General features: G+C 40.5%; 1 protein-coding gene across 1 annotated transcript in view; it reads right to left on the bottom strand.

The window, feature by feature from the left end:
* MRPS27 (mitochondrial ribosomal protein S27) overlaps positions 1–18,423 on the bottom strand; it is an 86,825-nt gene that overhangs the window by 3,800 nt on the left and 64,602 nt on the right. The window contains exons 5-10 of the mRNA XM_047870247.1: positions 16,222–16,336; positions 12,420–12,498; positions 9,077–9,192; positions 5,301–5,403; positions 2,302–2,444; positions 193–360 (exon numbers count right to left, since the gene is read on the bottom strand). Coding sequence (XP_047726203.1) covers positions 193–360; positions 2,302–2,444; positions 5,301–5,403; positions 9,077–9,192; positions 12,420–12,498; positions 16,222–16,336 — 724 coding nt within the window. The remainder of the gene's footprint in view (positions 1–192; positions 361–2,301; positions 2,445–5,300; positions 5,404–9,076; positions 9,193–12,419; positions 12,499–16,221; positions 16,337–18,423) is intronic.

An 18,423-nucleotide genomic window follows, 5' to 3' on the forward strand; every position in this document is an offset into this window, starting at 1 on the left:
CTCACGTACAAAAAGGAGCATAAAAATTCCATTTATTACTTTTAAGACCACTTCCTGTTTGAAGCACGATTTTTGATGTCAGTTTTCATGCCTTTGTGTGGGACATTGATGCATGAAAGGGCTGCCTATCACGACAGAAAAGAAGCACGCATAATGCACAGCTCAGAGGGGCTCAATTCTGCTACGACGCACCTTAAATCGTTCCAGGTATTGGGGAAGCTTGGACTGTTCAGTTTCCTCCACGTCCAACTGCTCCACCAGTTCTTCTGAGCCCTGGCTGTCTTCTTCTTGGGGCTGTGCCTCTGAAGACCCACAGGCTGGAGCAGTCACAGCCTTCAGCGTTCTGTCTAGCACATCCAGCTGTGGAGAGGACAAAGGGGCAGGGACTAAGCATCCTATGAAGCACCCTGAAGAGAGGGTAGGGAAGGGATAGGAAGGAACAGCTGGGATCTGAAAACTAGTGAACTCTTTCTCTTATAAAATTATAGGAAATAGACACGGTTATATGATTTTACATGAGAAACACCCTGTCAGATGGCATGGACAACTTAGTACAAAACAAATGGTACAGATCAGCAAGCTCAGAATTCTTCGTATATGAGTCAGCACAATGGCATTTGATTTCACCTTTAGTCAACTGGGCAGGAATCCAAAAATTATGTTCAATGGGTACTCAAAGTAATCCCTTTTCCAGGTCGTTGTTCCCCAACCAGTTTGGAAGTGGGAGAAGGAGAGAAAAACTGCCACAGAGCGCAACCAACAGAGGACCACTGTGAATGTGCGCAAGAGAGCCTCTGAATCCAGGCCAAGTACTTCCTTCACAGAAAGACTGTGGCTCGCGAGGTTTCTGTAAATTAGGGAGCTGCACAACCCTCATAAGCTACTGACAGAGACTTGACAGGCATACGTGAAATCCACAACGAGGTGATCTCTGTGACTTAGAAAGTAAATAAATTATAAAACAGAGGGTTCCTTTTTCTTTTGGCCTGTCGCCAACCACATTCACTTTGGGGCACACCTTCCCTTGACCCACCGAGGGCCTAATCATTCTACAACCTCAAGGTCAGCATTAGCACCTGCTTAGATACCAATTAATCTTACCATGTCACATTAGAACAAAAATCTAGGAAATACTCCAAGTCTTTTAATGCCATTACTACATTATACCCACACCTAACACATATCCCATTCTTGCTGACATCCGAATCATATTCCTATTAAGACAGATCACAAAGAATACAAATCTGGCTTAGGTTGGAAGGACTAATTTCCCTGGCAAAGGATTTATGTATAATACTGTGTTTTTTACCACTAGAACTGACTACAACAGGGTTAAATATGAGTATGTATTTAGGAATGTGGATGTTCTGTTACAAATATCTACCAAAGAACATGATGATTCACTAGACATCAGTATCTGGTCAATACAGGCACCAGACTTGCATATCTTCATGATGAAAATGAAGCCAAGGAGTGAGCCCTAGTGACTGGAATCAAGGGAAAACAAAGAATGAGCTCAAAGTTAACTTTTACATCCTGGTAATGCAACAACCAACGTCCATCTAGGCCTCCCTCTGAAGAGGTAAACGGCTTGGACAGGAGCGGACACTGGCTGTCTGTGGGGCAGGAGGCTTTCATGTGGCTCTGAGATAATACGTTTCCTGTGGGCTAAGTCTGGTGGTTCCAGTGTCAAGAGTCCTAGGTGACTGAGAGATGTGCTGGGGCCATAGGGAGACAGTGGCCCAGTCCAGGTAGAGTGAGCCCCTGAGGACTCTGCAGGGAACGTCCGACCCACATCCTCCAGCACCGTGCGTTCACCACAGAATCGTTTCATGGAAGCAAAACAAGACTGTGCCATCTCTAGCCCCCAGATTCCTCTCCTGAGGGCTTTTATGGGGGATAATAATTGCCATGCAGTCTCCCGGGGCTACAAGGGTACAGAAAGGCCAAAAAATAAGATGAAATATTAACCTCTCTTGAGCTGCCACTGAGTTTTACTGGGGGAGAGGGTGGTAGTGTGGGCAGTGTTTTACTGAACTCAGTTTAAATTTCAGGAGACAGGGATAGTTTTCCTCCACACACTGAGCTAGAGAGTCAACACTACTCTTATTCTCTAATACTTCTGGTCAGGAACATTGAGAATGTGTGCCGTTTTTCATTCCCTTTCCACTGGAGAAGTACATGATTCTACAGAAGTACAGAAAGGAGGGGGGGGAGAAGAAAATGAAAACAGATTCACAGCCTGGCTCACAGGGAACAGGAGATGGCTAAAGCACACTGAATTAGAGCCGAAGGACGTACCGCTTCTGCACACAGCTTCCCGTCCTCCGGGGACGAGGCCACCTTCTCCATCACTTGAAGGGCTCTGTTGAGGTAGCCGGGTTGCCACAGCAGAGGCATGTTATGGTACACAGCCCGCAGCCCTCGCTGCAACTCCACCTTCCCTGTGGCCAAAAAGAACAATGAAGATGGCTCAGGCATGGCTTTCCACTACGTTTGAGGCTGAGGACTTGAAAGCAAAGTGAATATGCACCTGGCAGCTCTAGAAATCAAGAATCATTTCAAGTATGTACCAAGAGCTTCATCCTGGCGAGTGACCTGGTGCCATTCCAGATGGATGATGAAGAATATAGTAAATGCACCAAATCCATTTTTTAAATACGAAACTGTACAAATTTGCTTTTTTTCTTTTTCACTTGGGCTGGTGGAAATTATCATGAGGATGTATGAATCACAGGGCTAAGGGAAGTTTAGAGAGGTTGATATATCTGTCTCTTTAAGTGGAACTACCCTTATAAAACGAGTCAAACAACTGAAATACTATTTTTGTTTCAAGAACAAAATCTTCCTCAGAAAAAGAATTCCCACAATTCTCCTACAGTGAAAATCTCGTCAACATATGACAACTTTCCCTGCCAGCAAATGTTTGACATTTTTCAAAACGCTCCAAAACATCCCATCGACTGTCCTTTATTTGAGCTTCATCGGTACTTAAGCCACAAAGTCTGCATCATCCTTCTTGGATCTTGGGACATGAATGTTTTTCTTGATTCCTCAAACCGTCACAAGTGGAGCTCCAGACGTGGACACCAGACACCAGGGGCCTCAGGTGGGGCGAGGGGCTGTCTCTGTGTTCCTGGGGAATAGAAGCCCTCTCTGCACGGATGGCCAAAGTCACCTTGAGCTGCCAGGTCTTAAAGCCACCTTAACTTATCGTTCCTGGGAAGGAGGATTGGGAGGGCTATAGGAGGGCAGAAATAGACAAAGCTTATCAGGTGACAGCTAATTTTAGACTTTAAGATACTTGGGGCTGGACTGCAGTCACATTCTGGGAAAGCTGCTTCCACTGGGGCCGGGTGAGGCCGTGCAGCACATGACGCAGTGAGAGCAAAGAGCTTTTCATCTGACAGCCACCAGTCCCGAAGCACCAGGGCCTCTGTGCAGAGACAGTGGTGACCACATACATTTTCTTAGTCCTGACAGCTCTCTGAATAATTCACATAGTATAACAGTTCCGAATGATCACCTGAAGGCAAAGGCAAAACGCATAAGCCAACAGCAAAAGGAGATGGCATATAAGGAGAAAACGATTTTATTTTTTATTTAAAAAAATTAAAAAAAATTTTTTTTATGTTTATTTATTTTTGAGAGACAGAGACAGAGACAGAGCACGAGCAGGGGAAAGGCAGAGAGAGAGGGAGACACAGAATCTGAAGCAGGCTCCAGGCTCTAAGCTGCCAGCACAGAGCCTACGTGGGGCTCAAAGCCATGAACCATGAGATCATGACCTGAGCCTAAGTTGGATGCTTAACCAAATGAGCCACACAGGGGCCCCTAAAATTTTTCTAATGTTTATTTATTTTTGAGAAAGAGACAGTGTGAGTGGGGGAGGAGCAGAAAGAGAGGCAGACACAGAATCCAGAGCAGGCTCCAGGCTCCAAGCTGTCAGCACAGAGCCTGACGCAGGGCTTCAACTTGCAAGCTGCAAGATCATAACCTGAGCTGAAGTCAGACACTTAACCGAGTGTGCCACCCAGGTGCTCCGAGAAAACAATTTTTAAAAAAGAGTGGTCAATTTCTTTTGCTAGTCTGATAGCCAAGTGATAAACTAAATTCCTCTCCCTACATCAGTCTATATTAGAATCAGCACCCGAGAGTGCCACACTACATTTTGTTGGTGAAGATCAATTTCAAAACTGCTAAAACTTTGATGATTTTCATAAAACAAAGGTAAGTCAAAGCAGTGCATGGTCAAGAGAAGGTACCTTCTGAAATGCCTGTCTACTTAAGACAAAGAATGGAAGAACAATGAAATAATATGCATTTAAGAAACTCTGTAAATCAGGACACATTTTATGCACACTTAGGTTGGATGTTAACTGACCTGATTCCATACAACTCAGGTTCTGAGGCTTTGATCTCCTGACCTGTCTTTCAATTCAGTCAGGGCATGAAAGTAAAGCAACCAATCCCCTGCTTGGCACAGTCACACTGTGCCAAATGAACCTCTCTGCTTTCTCTAAGGGTTACTAGACATGCTGTCTGAGCTTCCCTTCCCTCACCTGAAAATGATACCAAGGATGCGAGTTCAACCCTAAGTCTTGATTTCTTACCTCCTGGACTTCAGGTCTAAAAGAGACAGAAAGATCTTTGTTAATACTGGGAAACATTTTACTAGCTGGCTGGTTTTCCCAAGAGAAGGCCAGAACTTTCCATTCTTTATCCCTTCCTCACATTGATTACCACAAAATATGATCCAAAGCCACCAGAACTAGTTTTCACCTTACCAGTGGTAACAGGTTTTAGAAGCCTCTTTACTGTCTCTTAAGGCATAAGTCCATAAGTGTAAAGCTACCAAGGTCTATTTTTATGTATAAAAATGAAAGCTGTAGCATATGAATACAATCATACATGATATCGTATGAATAAAGCTGTATGAATAAAATCATTAGCACACTGAAATCAAAATAAAAATTTATTACGGGGCGCCTGGGTGGCGCAGTCGGTTAAGCGTCCGACTTCAGCCAGGTCACGATCTCGAGGTCTGTGAGTTCGAGCCCCGCGTCAGGCTCTGGGCTGATGGCTCGGAGCCTGGAGCCTGTTTCCGATTCTGTGTCTCCCTCTCTCTCTGCCCCTCCCCCGTTCATGCTGTCTCTCTCTGTCCCAAAAATAAATAAAAAACGTTGAAAAAAAAATTTAAAAAAATAAATAAATAAATAAAATAAAAATTTATTACAAAGTAGAAGACTGCATCCGTTCTATCCACGAAGAACAATATTTGTAAAGATCACTTAGCTTACCAAGAAGTGCATAGCCATACAACTGGGAACTCAACCCCACTGAGTTCTTTTGCTTTAGGCCTGGGAGTAATAGCGATGCACCAAAATTCCTCTCCTCTTCCCACTGCAACAGAATAAACCAGATCATGGTCCAGCCAAGGAACAAATTTGATTTTTAATGATTTTTAATGGGGGGGGGGGGGGGGAACATGTTATAGCATTAAGTAAAACAAACAAACAAAAAATAACAAAATAACAAAGCTATAGGTTCACTATGATCCTAATTTTATAAAGAGAAGATATTTATGTTTAATGAATAACATAGAAGAGAAATACCCTCTGTTTACAGATTTCTGGGTAATGAAATTATGAGCAGTTTTGGTTTTTTGCTTTATACTTTCATTATCTTCCACATTTCTTGCAATGAATAAGAGTTCCTTTTGCAATCAGAAAAGCAAAACAAAACAAAAATAAAGAGTACACTCTGGACCAACAATGCCTTGAGACAATCAGTAAAGATTACACATGCTGTCAGCCCAATATTCATTCATTCACGTTGCTATAGCATGCTGGGGCCAGCTTTTGAATTTTAAACAATTCAGCAATGATAAGACTCCTTCTACTTCACAGTGTAAAAATAAATACAACTATTAGGTTGCTTTTAGATAGATTTGTGCCTCTTAAAAATAAATTGGACAATCAGAAACACTTAGTGATCATTTCTTTCAACTCAGGGTGCAAAATTACACTTCATTAAAATTGGAGCTTTTTGAGACATGGGGGGGGGGGGAAGGGGCAAAAATACAAGCATTGCTGAGCCTGCTACAGGGCAGCAAGAATAGTGAAGAGGGCTCGCATAGATTCTGGGCTCAGAGGACAGCCTTGGCAACCATCCAGACAATGAGAGCTGTGATCTTCCTGGTGCCATATGGGTGCACGTCAGCCAGTGCCCTTGTCCTGGCTTGAAAACAAACAACACAAAGCTCAGGGTGCCCTGCGCTGGTCTTTGCAGTCAGAGGTCAGGAAGGAAGCAGAGAACGAATGAGGCGTACAGGCTACAGTTGTAGCCAGGTATAAGTGAGGCACCCTGGGTGTTAATGGGCACCCAAGCCTCTTTCCCGGGAATGGCCTTTGTGTACTACAAGCGTAATTTCTTAAGGTTTTTCTCAACCTTTGAAAAAAGCAAAAATCTTGGGAGGAAAAACAAAGCCTCCTCAGGCACTTGTGCAGCACAGATAAGTAAAAGCTGGTAATTTGAAGACCAGGGCATTTCACTTTCAAAAGCAAATCACCCTAAGGTTTGATTTCCCCCCACAAAAGCTGCATGAAAAGGGACCCAGTGAATAATAAATAAGGAGCCTTAAATTTTTTTTTCTTTTCTTTAGGGAAAATCATGATCTGTAGTATCTAAATGTGATAGCGGTGAAAAGCCAAAAGAACGGTATCCTTGCTGCTCCGGGAATTGAGCAGGGGTGGTGATGGCAGCTGGAACAGGGACACTTCTGAAGGCACTTTTAGATGGATGAAAACCAACAAACGAAAGTCTTACAGATTTTTTTGGGATGATTCCCTGAAAATAATACAACCACCACTGCTTATATGAGAAGCTATTTATGTGTTAATGTATGAGATCAGGTCTCTTCCAAACCTGTAGCTTCTGCTGTATGTACTATCAAGGACGAAGTCAGGTGCTATCGTACCAGGGTCCTCAAGGTTTTCCTACTTGGTGCTTCCCATTAATACAAAGCAAATCTCATTCTCCCTCTCTCCTCTCCACTCCCCTCCACTGCTAGGTATCTCAAAGCACCACCTACGCTAGCTGTCTCCTTTCTGCCCCTTGAACTTACTCCACAATCCACTCTAATTTCCTTTCCTGCTCCATTATTCTATGGAAACACAGGTTACAATTGAGTGTCTTTAGGCCACTAAATTCAATGAACGTTTTAAAAGTCCTCATCTGACCTACCCTCTCAGAAGCATTCTAAACTATAAACCACTCTTTTCCTGTGGTTTTTGTGACCTAATACAATCCTGATTGCCCATTTTCCTCTGTGCTTCACCTGCAGAAATTTATACCTATGTATATAAATTATGCCCCCAGTCCAAATGTTTCCATGAAGATTTCAATTTCCCTCATGAAATCTCTTGGTTGTCTCAAAGGCATCTCAAACTGCAATATGTTCATAGCCAAATAAATTCAGTCTTTTTCCAGGGTTCCCCTTGCAAACACATGACAACCTTTCCATCCAGATACACAAGTCAAAAACTGAGGAGATGATTTCACCAGTATGTTCCTGCCTCCACATATAGTTCTCCACCATATGTTATCTGCCTCCCAAATATGTTCATTGGCTACTCTTAAGTCCATACATTCTGGTCCCCACCTGACCATTACTGCCTACTGAGACAACCATAGTTGATCTAATCTCCTAACCACATTATAGCTGAGGTATCTCTTCAAAATTCAAATTGGATCATGTTACCCCTTCTTCTTAAAACTTTTCAAATGCCTCTATTTTTAGGATATACATAATACAGCTTAGCATGAATTACATTCTCCAACCTTACCTCACCCCATGCCCTTCTTACCATGCTCTCTGTTGCATTTACATTGACTGTCTTCCTATCTTTTTCCAGCCCCTTTCTGCTTGCCATGTTTTTTCTGCCACAGGGCTTTTGCATGTGTTATTTCCTCTTTTTGGACTGTTCTTCCTCTCTTCAACCAGTTAATTCCTATTCATCTTTCAAGTATTAACTCCAGAAATATTTCCTGAAGGAAGCCATTCCTAACCTAAGTTTAGGATACAAACAAAAACTCCCCAATATAGACACTTTTCATACAAGAGGTCTTTGTAGACCCATTGCAGCTATAATTTTAAATGCATGTATTTGGTTTGTTTTGCCTTGAATGCCTGTATTCTTTGATTGGAAGCAGGAAATGTTTGTTTACCACTGTACAACCAGTGCTTGGCAATATATGGAAGGCAGCAGTTGCTCAATATAAATTTAACGAACTAATGAATGTGAGCTGGATTCGATGGCCTTTTCAGTTCCTACCCAAACTAGGATTTTCTGATGTTACATTGGAAGTTGAGGGTAGACTGTAGGGTCAGACCGCCTGGCTTCTCCAGGTGGCTTCAGCACCTACTAGCCGGGTGGCTATTATGTAACATCACTGCGCTCCAGTCTGCTCATCTGCATAGAGTTGTGAGGATTATATGCATTAATAAATTTAAAACACCAAGAACAGAGCTTGGTGTAAAGTGGGTACTATTTAAATATTGGTTACTGTTGTTACTGTTGTTATTCTTAGGATAACAAGAAACAATGATTAAATAGCCTTATCTAAGAAAGGAAAATGAAACTTGGTCTTCTGGACTGACCAAGAGCAACCTTAGGAAAACACTGATGTGAAGTGAACACACCCAAGCTTGTGGTCAGTTAGCTGCCTCATTGCTTCTCTGATATGCAAGTCCCACTGTCAGTGAGAATCAGTTATCCAGTTCTGAATGTCTGAGGTGCATTCAGCTTAGCTCTCAAGTTTCAAAATGCGCCTAAGGACTTTCGCTTGAGATTCTTTCAAGTGAAGGGACATCCAGTTCCACGCTGTCAAAAGCCAGTCACTAAAATGTACAGAAGGAACACTCATTCCTGGTTGTTTGGGGTCTCAGAGCTGTGTATCAGATGGCTTCTTTCAGATTCTGGTGGCAAGGGTTTTCTCCAGGAACCTCATCCCTACTAAAGAGTCACTGCATGCTTCTAAGGCTCTCAGTAGTACTTTACGGTCCCTCACTTACACTGAAGTCTGTCTTCTTGGCCAGGCAATGGTATAAAACATAGAGGGACAGAAGCTGAGTAGAAGGCACTTCAAAGGCTTCTTGCAGCATGATCTCGAAAACCACGGATAAAGCATCTGGCAAGAAGACCAAGTAAAGAGAGGAAATTAGTTTCAGGTAACATCTCCAAATCTGTATTTAACTATAAACAGTCTTAAAAAGTGGGGCATGAGAGGGGTGCCTGGGTGGCTCAGTCAGTTAAGTGTCTGGACTCTAGATTTTGGCTCAGGTCGTGATCTCACGGTTCATGGGTTTGAGCCCCACATCAGGCTCTGCACTGACAGTGTGCCGAGCCTGCTTGGGATTCTCTCTCTGCCTCTTCTCTCTCTCTCTCTCTCTCTCTCTCTCTCTCTCTCTCTCTCTCTCAAAAATAAATAAAACTTTTTTTTTAAAGTAGGGCATGATAGAAAAACAAACAGAATTAAGAAGCAAAAAATGTGAGCTCTGATTCTAGCTCTTCCACAAACCAGATCTTTCCAAAGTCTTTAGCTTCTCTTGTGCTTATTATTATGTACTAAGTCAGGTGCTTTTGCACCAATCTTTTCAAGGACGTTGAATAATCTTAATTTCTCTTAAATCTTTCCAGTATCATCTTCATAATGATTACCATTTGTCCCATCTACTTCAGAAGACTGTTGGACAGTCCATCAAGATAGTACATATAAAAAATGCCTCATAAATTGTGAATGAAGCAAATTTAAGGTATCATGTCCATCAGCTGGAGGAGCTAAGGCATACAGAAAGGAGGCAAATATATTTTCCAGGTCACCCTGACAAGCAGAACAGAAGCTGGGTTGACTGCCCCATTCTGTGTTCCAGAACCTTCTCCCTGTTGGGGCAAAAGAAGACAAATGCTAGAGAGGATCCTAAATCCCACGTATTGTTTTAGAGACAGAAAACTGATGGCTATAAAAAGGATAATCAGGCTCAGTTTAAAAAGACTTGAAACACTGGAAAGAAAAATGCTCATTCATAAACTATAAAGCCCTGACTATAACACACAATATATTTGTTTCCACATGAATGCTGATCATAGAAGTTCAGACCTTGAGCAATTTTTATTTTCCTTTAAGATTCTAACATAGATGGAAGCCAAGAAAATCAAGTTCAGACAATGTCTTTTCCTTAATATTTGTTGTTAAATTAGAGAATGCTAATATTGGTTTAAAATATGGTGCCAGCACATAACATGGGCACAACACATGTTTTTGACTAAGTAAGTTGCTGTGTTAACCAATTTTTACATATAATCATAATTATAAGAGTTAGCACTGACTTGCAGCTGTTCCTATCCAGCTGGTTTTGTACATGTTGTTATGGTTCCTAATGAGGCCATAGGCAAGAACTTCTATATTCTTTTTGCAAAGGGGGAAATGGAGATAGACAGACCAAGAAGTCATCTACTAAGTCAGTAGCAAATAAGGACCTGGAACAGATTTAAAACAAACAAACAAAAACTCCAAACAAATCAATATTTTAAAAGAACACAATTTTAAGCTAAAACTCCACTTTAAAAAAAAAATCTGTTCTTTCAATTATTCATTACTGAATCCAAAATTACACAAGAAAAATAAATCAAACTTACTTTATCTTTTATTTATATTCTGCAGATCATTCAGCTTGGGAAGTGAAATTAGACTGGCTTATATAATTAGCTTACTTTTCCTCCAAAATCATTTATGTACTTTGATATTGCCTATCCTATTAACAATAAAAACTATAATACTTTCTTTTTTTACTATTATTTGAGAGACAGAGAATGAGCAGGGGAGAGGGGCAGAGGGAGAGAGACAGAAAAATCTTAAGCAGGCTCCATGATCACTGTGGAGCCCAATGCAGGGCTCCATCCCATGACCCTGCCTGCGATCATGGCCTGAGTTGAAATCAAGAGTTGGATACTCAACCAACTAAGCCACCCAGGTGCCCCAAAAGTATAATAGCTTCTAAATCTTTGCCATAAATGACAATAATCTTCATTAAAACCTTATTTTTAGAAATCTTCAATATTATTTACTCTACATTTAGGGCAAAAAAAGTCCTTTGACCCCTCTAACATACCTTTTAAAGAAAGAGTGCAGGCAGAAAACTGCTTCTAATAATTTTCCAATGATATACTATTAAATGTGATGTTCATGGAGCATAGATTAAGGAACAGGGAAAAGCTAATTACCTTCCATTTGAATTCAGGAAATGTAGGTTTAACACTGAGTGAGAAATAGACAAGAGGGGATAATTGATATTTCAAAAAATAACATATAGCAAATAATCTTTGGCCGTCAACAACTGCAAGCCTTTTGAGGGAGAAGATAAAGCAGAGATCCAAAGAGAAAGGAGAGAGGTGTCCACACTCAGGGCAGAAAGGTCCAGTCCCCAGCCTGAGCAGCAGGAAAGGTCATCGGTGCTGGTGTGCAGGAATGAGGGGATGGAACCCAATGGCAGGAATCACAGGATAAAACTGCCCGCCAGGGCATAACCACGTTCCTGAGGTAGTAACTCCCCAAACACAGGCCTGGCTCCCTTGTGGCTTCTCAGTACCAACCCTGAGGATTAAATGGTAGAAGGGGAAAGCCAGTGTGTGTCTTTACACAGTGGCAAGATTCCTCTTTCCTTCTTCACTGTCAGCACAGCCACAAACACAAGCATGCCGTAATAGGATTCCCTGTCCCATGGAGACTGGCCGGGGTCCATCTGACTCCTCTGTAGTCTGTTGCAATCCCCATCTTTCCTCGGACTCCCTTATTGCGGTGGAAGTTGAGTCACTTTGAATTAATTGCACAGGATTAGAGAATTTTGAGGGTAAAGAGATCTCAGAGATTACTCATCCACTTATTCTACAGATGAGGAAACAAAAGCTTGGGGAGGTAAAATGACTCTCCTTCATAGCAAGTATACTGCTCTTTCCAGGAAGACAACTGATTTTATAGTCTTACATTCCACAAAGAATAACAACTGTGATTTAAATTAAAATTAGCAAATGGTACTAAAAAGAGTCAAGCTAAGAACTGCATTACTATAATCTTAACCAGCCACGGGAGCTCAGGCAAGGTTTATCGCTTAACTAAATTCATTGTCCTTTGCACAAAGAGACATGAACAAATAAACCTGACAAACTCAGAGGAAAAAACCTGGATATGATTGTCCTATCTGGCCAAGTAGTATGGTAAATCAACTATGCATCTATTTCTGACTGAAAGAGTGATGTAAAGAGATGTCACTCTGAAATTTAGAAAACGAAATTGCCTATATTTACTTACCTTTAAGAGCTGAAGCTCCATTATAAATGGACCTGGGTTTGGTTTCTTACCTTTGTAATTTTCTTTTGTTATGAAAGAATCCATCAGTATATTGAATGTAAAGTTATCTGGAAAAATTCCATATTGGACCTGTAACGGCAATGAAAATAAAAGGAAAATAAGAGAAATATATTCACTTTCATTGTTTATAATATATGCCTATGCATTATTCATGACAAAACTTGCCACCATTAGCTTTCAGCCATTTGACTATCATTTTACAGCATCTGTGACAGTGAAATAAAACCTGTGACTCATGAGGTTTAGTAATTGGAACTTGGTCAGGGTAAGAAAGTTGTGAGTGGGTGTCTGATATAAGACGGTATGTGAAAATTAAAGCTCAATTCTAACACCTCATCAAAGCTAACAACAACAACAACAAAACAAACCAAAACAACAACTCTCCCCCGCCCTGATGTGCCACTGGTTCTGTGATTCTTTTTATAAGGTATGATTATCAATGCAAAACTGGACTCTCACGAGGAAGTACACATTATCACATTATGCAGCATTAAAACAATGCAGCATGGTTTTCTGGTCTTTATTTTTTTCTCAAACTTTATTGAGCTATAAGTGACATGCAACACGTAAGTTTAATGTGTACAACATGATGATATAATACATACATATATATACACACTGAAAATGATTATGATTACCACAATAAGGTTAGTTAACACATCCATCATCTCACATAAGTACCATTGTGTGTGCGCATGTGCCTGTGTGTATGTGTGGTAATGATAACATTTATGATCTTAGCAATTTGAGATACCATTGACTATTGTTAACTATAGTCACCATGCTGTCCATTAGATCCTCAGAACTTAACTTACCTTTTAACTTAAACTTTGTACCCTTTGACTAACATCTCTTCATTTCCCCCGACCCCCAGCCCCTGCAATCTACCATTCTATACTTTATTTCTATGAGTTTGGCTTTTTTGATTCCACATATAACTGAGATCATAGGGTATTTGTCTTTCCCTGATTTATGTCACTTAGCATAATGACCTTAAAGCTCGTTCATGTGGTCACAAATGGCAAGATCTCCTTCATTCTGATGGCTAAACAATATTCCATTGCATAGATATACACCACATTTTCTTTATCCATTCATCTGTCACTGGACAAGGGTTGTTTCTATGGTTGACTATTGTGAATAATGCTGCAATGAATATGGGGGAGTAGGTATCTCTCTGAGATCCTATTTTCATTTCCTTTGGGTATATACCCAGAAGTGGGATTGCTGGATCATATGGTAGTTCTTTTTTAAATTTCTTGAGGAATCTCCACACCATCTCCCATAGTGGCTGCACCCAGTACACATTCCCACCAACAGTAAATAAGGGTTCTCTTTTTGCCACACCCACACCAGCATTTGGTATATCTTGTCTCTTAGACTGTTTTTTAAAGACCTTAGAAATATGCTAACAAAATATTACTAACTGAACTTCTGTTCATGAGCAGTAAAATATTCGAGAATCCAGATTTCCCAAAATGTGGATCCTTTAGCATCTGCCTAAGAATTTTCTAGGAGTGCTTTAAACAATGCAGATTTCTAAGCCTCAGACTTACAGAATTAGAATCTCTGGGAACAGGGCAAAGAAACCAGAAGTTTTAGTGAGCTTTCTATGTGATTTTCATGCACAATCAAGTGTGATTACTAATCATCTAGATTGTGGTTATATATTTATTTGTTTTAAATTCTTGCTTGAGGAGGATTAACTACCATCTTCCACCCTGCCCCATTCTTCCTCCACCAACTACCAGAAGTACCTGAGGAAAATTTTCAAATTATACACACCCCCTAGGGGAGTCTAATAGTCCTAACCCCCCAGTTGTGAATCACTGCTGAATTGAGTCACTGTTACTGTAGGCTGGATGGGATGCCTCAGATATATTGAAATGAAAAAATGGTTTAGAAGCCATTGTTTTAAAGGCTGGAGCTCGTGGGAAGTTTCTCTATTTCTCAAAGCAGTCATCCAATTCAGCACTAGTCCTCAGGGGGGCATGGCAAAACCAAAATATTTTAGAATGATAAATCATTAAAGCTAGAAGGAGCATTAGATATCAATCGGTCGGTGATTCTCAACCCTGGCTTCAAATGAGAATCAACTTGGGAGCTTTAAATGGATACCAATGAGGGATGAATAGGCAGCGCACAAAGGATTTTAAGGGCAGTGAAACTATATGATACTACGTGACACTATAAATATATACATATCATTATACATTTGTCCCAACCCACAGAATGTACAATACCAAGAGTGAGCCCTAATGTAAACTGTGGACTCTGGGTGATTATGATGTGCCAATATAGCTTCATCAATTGTAAAAGATGGATCACTCTGATAGGGGATGTTGATAATGGGGGAAGCTGTGCATGTGTGGGCAGGGAGCATACAGGAAATCTCTGTATCTTCTGCTCAATTTTGCTGTGAACCTAAAGCTGCTCTAAAAAATAAAGCCTATTAAAAAAATTTTTAAGATATTAAGAAAAAAAAAAGTTAAAGTCTGTGCTCCAGAAAGATTAGTTAGATTAGAATCTTGGGGGTAGTGAAAAGCATCTCTAATTTTTAAAAGTGTCTTGTGTGATTCTAATGGACAGCCAGGGTTGAAGATCACCGGTTTAGTACAATTCACTTGACTCCGAGTTGAAAACACTAAGACCTAGACAGATAAAATTATGTGCCTGAACTTATGGGCACTTGGTGGAACTTATGAGGTTACAGCCTGGCTCTTCTGACTCCTTGTCCAGTGTTCTTTCCACGAAAAGACTAGAGTAACAGAAAATGAGATAAACTTTTCTGCATTTCTATACCCTTCTTGTTTTGTTTTCACAGACACCTTCTGTGAGTATAATCTGTGTCATTAAACTCTGAACTGATAAGAATAGGATTTGATTCATTCCTTCCTCTGGGCCTAACAGATTTATCAGCAAACCTGTTTATCTGCATTATTAAATGATAAGCTTCCTGAGGGCAAGGATAGGATACTGCTCATTTTTACAGACAATGCCATACCCAGTGCAATGTCTCACATACAAACTGTCTGCAATGCACATTAAGTTGAATTGGGTCCAAGTCATGGGACCAAAAGCTACCAAAACCAAAACTTTTATACCCTTTTGAGTTCTAACATACAAGCCCAGTGACACTAAAGAGGTAATATATTTTCACAGAAATACTGTTAAAATCTTTTTATGGTCAAACTAGAGTTATACCTTGAGACTCACAAAAATAACATTCAAATATTTTGCTTATTTTATACTTCAATTCATACTATAAAGGTTAAGACTCAACCCTTGATGGAATGTAATGTTCAGAAAAACCCTAACCATAGGGGACTCTGGGGCTCGAGGAGAGGAGTCAGGGAATTTAGAAGAAAGACATGTTTTGAGTAGCCTAGGAATACTTGTCTTTTAAAAATTGTGTAAGATAGGCTGAATATTCTGGAGATCATATTCCAGCAAAGTGGTCATGTCTTTTTCCGTAAACATCACCAAAGGGAACTGGGCAAGAAATCCACGTCTTAGGGATCAAGAATGAAATGACCATCAGTGCCAAGTTCTTTTGACTCAACTTCCTTTTGCTTTTACCTGTCCATTTCCAAGTCACTAGGTGTGGAGAAGCACAGGCTATGGGAATTTTTATATTTAATTGTTGATTAATTTCTATTCAGTTCCATTCTAAAAAGGATATCTGAGAGCAATATCAAAAGCTATTTCTTGTCCTATTCTTTGCTATACTATATAGTAGGTGTATCATCTAAACTGAGGAAAAGAAGGTACAAATACCAGGAAACCACTCACCTTATTTACAAGAGTATATAAGGCTTTGTCTTGTGCACCGTATTTTAAACACTGCCTAATCCAGGTGTGGATAGTCCAGTCTCTCAGGTACCAACAATTGGGGCTGTGTCGAAATCTAAATAAAGCATAAGAAGAGAGAAAACTGGTTGTTAGCTCTGAAACATCAACGCCAAAATACATCCCTCATAAGTAGGTCCTTCCTTAGATATTTACAGATGTGCAGTCAGTGTGACCAAAAGTCATAAAAGTCAACAGTCAATAAAAACTTGAAGATAAAACTTGTTAACTATAAAGTATGAAATGGGAAAGGGGAGGTAGAATAATAATAAATAACAAATAAAAGTATTATAAAAATTGTATTTCTTATTTAATGCCTCTTGATTCAACACCTTGTTTTTTTTTTTTTTATTTTTTAAAAAAAAATTTTTTTTTCCAACTTTTATTTATTTTTGGGACAGAGAGAGACAGAGCATGAGCAGGGGAGGGGCAGAGAGAGAGGGAGACACAGAATCGGAAACAGGCTCCAGGCTCTGAGCCATCAGCCCAGAGCCTGATGCGGGGCTCGAACTCACAGACCGTAAGATCGTGACCTGGCTGAAGTCGGACGCTTAACCGACTGCGCCACCCAGGCGCCCCAACACCTTGTTTTAAAATAGGAAATTTAGGGGCACCTGGGTGGCTCAGTCGCTTAAGCGTCCCGCTCTCAGTTTCGGCTCAGGTCATGATATCACAGTTCATGGGACTGAACCCCACAATGGGCTCTGTTCTGACAGCATGGAGCTTGCTTGGGATTCTGTCTCTCTCTCTGCCCCTCCCCTGCTCAGGTGTGTGTGTGTGCGTGCTCTCTCTCACAAAAAATTAACTTAAAAAAATTTAAAATAGGAGATTTGTAAAAAATGATCTGGTGAAAATGTTTTACTAACCAGGGCATTATATAAATATCATTTCATTAGAAGAGAGATATGAGGCTGAAGCTGACACTTTTGAAGTTTAAAATAAAACAGGTGATGCAAAAATGAAGAAAGGAATGGCATAGCTACTCTGGAGGGGAATCAGCTTTGGGTTATACTGGTATTTCTTACGGCATGTAGGAGATATTGGGATACTCTTCACTGAACCAAAAGAGAACAAAAAAGCAGAAAGGAAAACAAAACTTAACATCCAGGTCGTCCAGGATCCATACTCCCAACCCACTGCCCCCTTCAAAGCTCCATTCTAGCTCTTCAGTTTTTGCATTTCCTCTCCTCTTGCTTCCTGTAGCTCCCGACAAGGTTTTAAAAAGCCTAAGCAGCCAGGTGTATGTGTCAATACTATCATACAAAAGAAGGAACTTCAAAAGGGATGCTGAGTGCTGCTCAGTGCCTCAAGTTTGCACACATTGGTGACACCTGGGGTTGGAGCCACTTCTTGTCCTGGGGGCATCCCTGCCACAGACTGAGGGAGAGAGGAGACAGAGCCATGAGCAGGGGTTTAAAGAGCTCCGTGGTTCCTTTTTTTGTTTATCTGCTTTGATTGGGACGCATCCTCACACTTCGTATCATGTCAGAGGAAGCAAGCTCCCGTCTTTTCTTTAATTGTCCAGGAAGCACATCAATCTTTAGGCTGTACAAAAATCAAACTGTTTTCTTAAATAAAAAAGGTAAGACAAAAACTTGGAGCGAAAGGATTTTGTGTCATATATGAGTCAAGAATACAGCTAATACTAGTGTTTTTTAGAAGCTGGTTATTCAATCTGCCACCTGCTATTTCCTGCCATCTGCTATGGGGATAGTTTCCTGCTGAACAGGTTCTCTGCCAAAGTAAAAGCTGAGAAAAAGAGAGGAAGTGTGAAGTAGTATTTAATTTAGGATATTTATTAGTGCTCTGGTGAGAAATTTGGCAAAAATAAGATCTGAAGATGTTTTATGGATATGGAGTCACCCAGACCTCTCCAGACTTTTGAATATCTTACATTTTGCTGGAAGTTATTTCTCACTCTTTCTCTTTAAAAGAGAAAAAAACAGAAAGAATAGATGGGGCACCTGGCTGGCTTCGTTGGGTACAGCATGCAACTCTTGATCTTGGGGTCATGAGTTCGAGCCCCAAGTTGAGGGTAGTTTACTTAAAAAAATAAAAATAAATAAATATACAGCTCTTAAAACATAAAAGCAGAAAGAGAGAAATATGCCAATTTATGTTCAGGATGAGAATGACCCAGCCAGA

Source organism: Prionailurus viverrinus, chromosome A1 (genome assembly GCF_022837055.1).
Source record: "Prionailurus viverrinus isolate Anna chromosome A1, UM_Priviv_1.0, whole genome shotgun sequence".
Classification (NCBI taxonomy): Eukaryota; Metazoa; Chordata; class Mammalia; order Carnivora; family Felidae; genus Prionailurus; species Prionailurus viverrinus.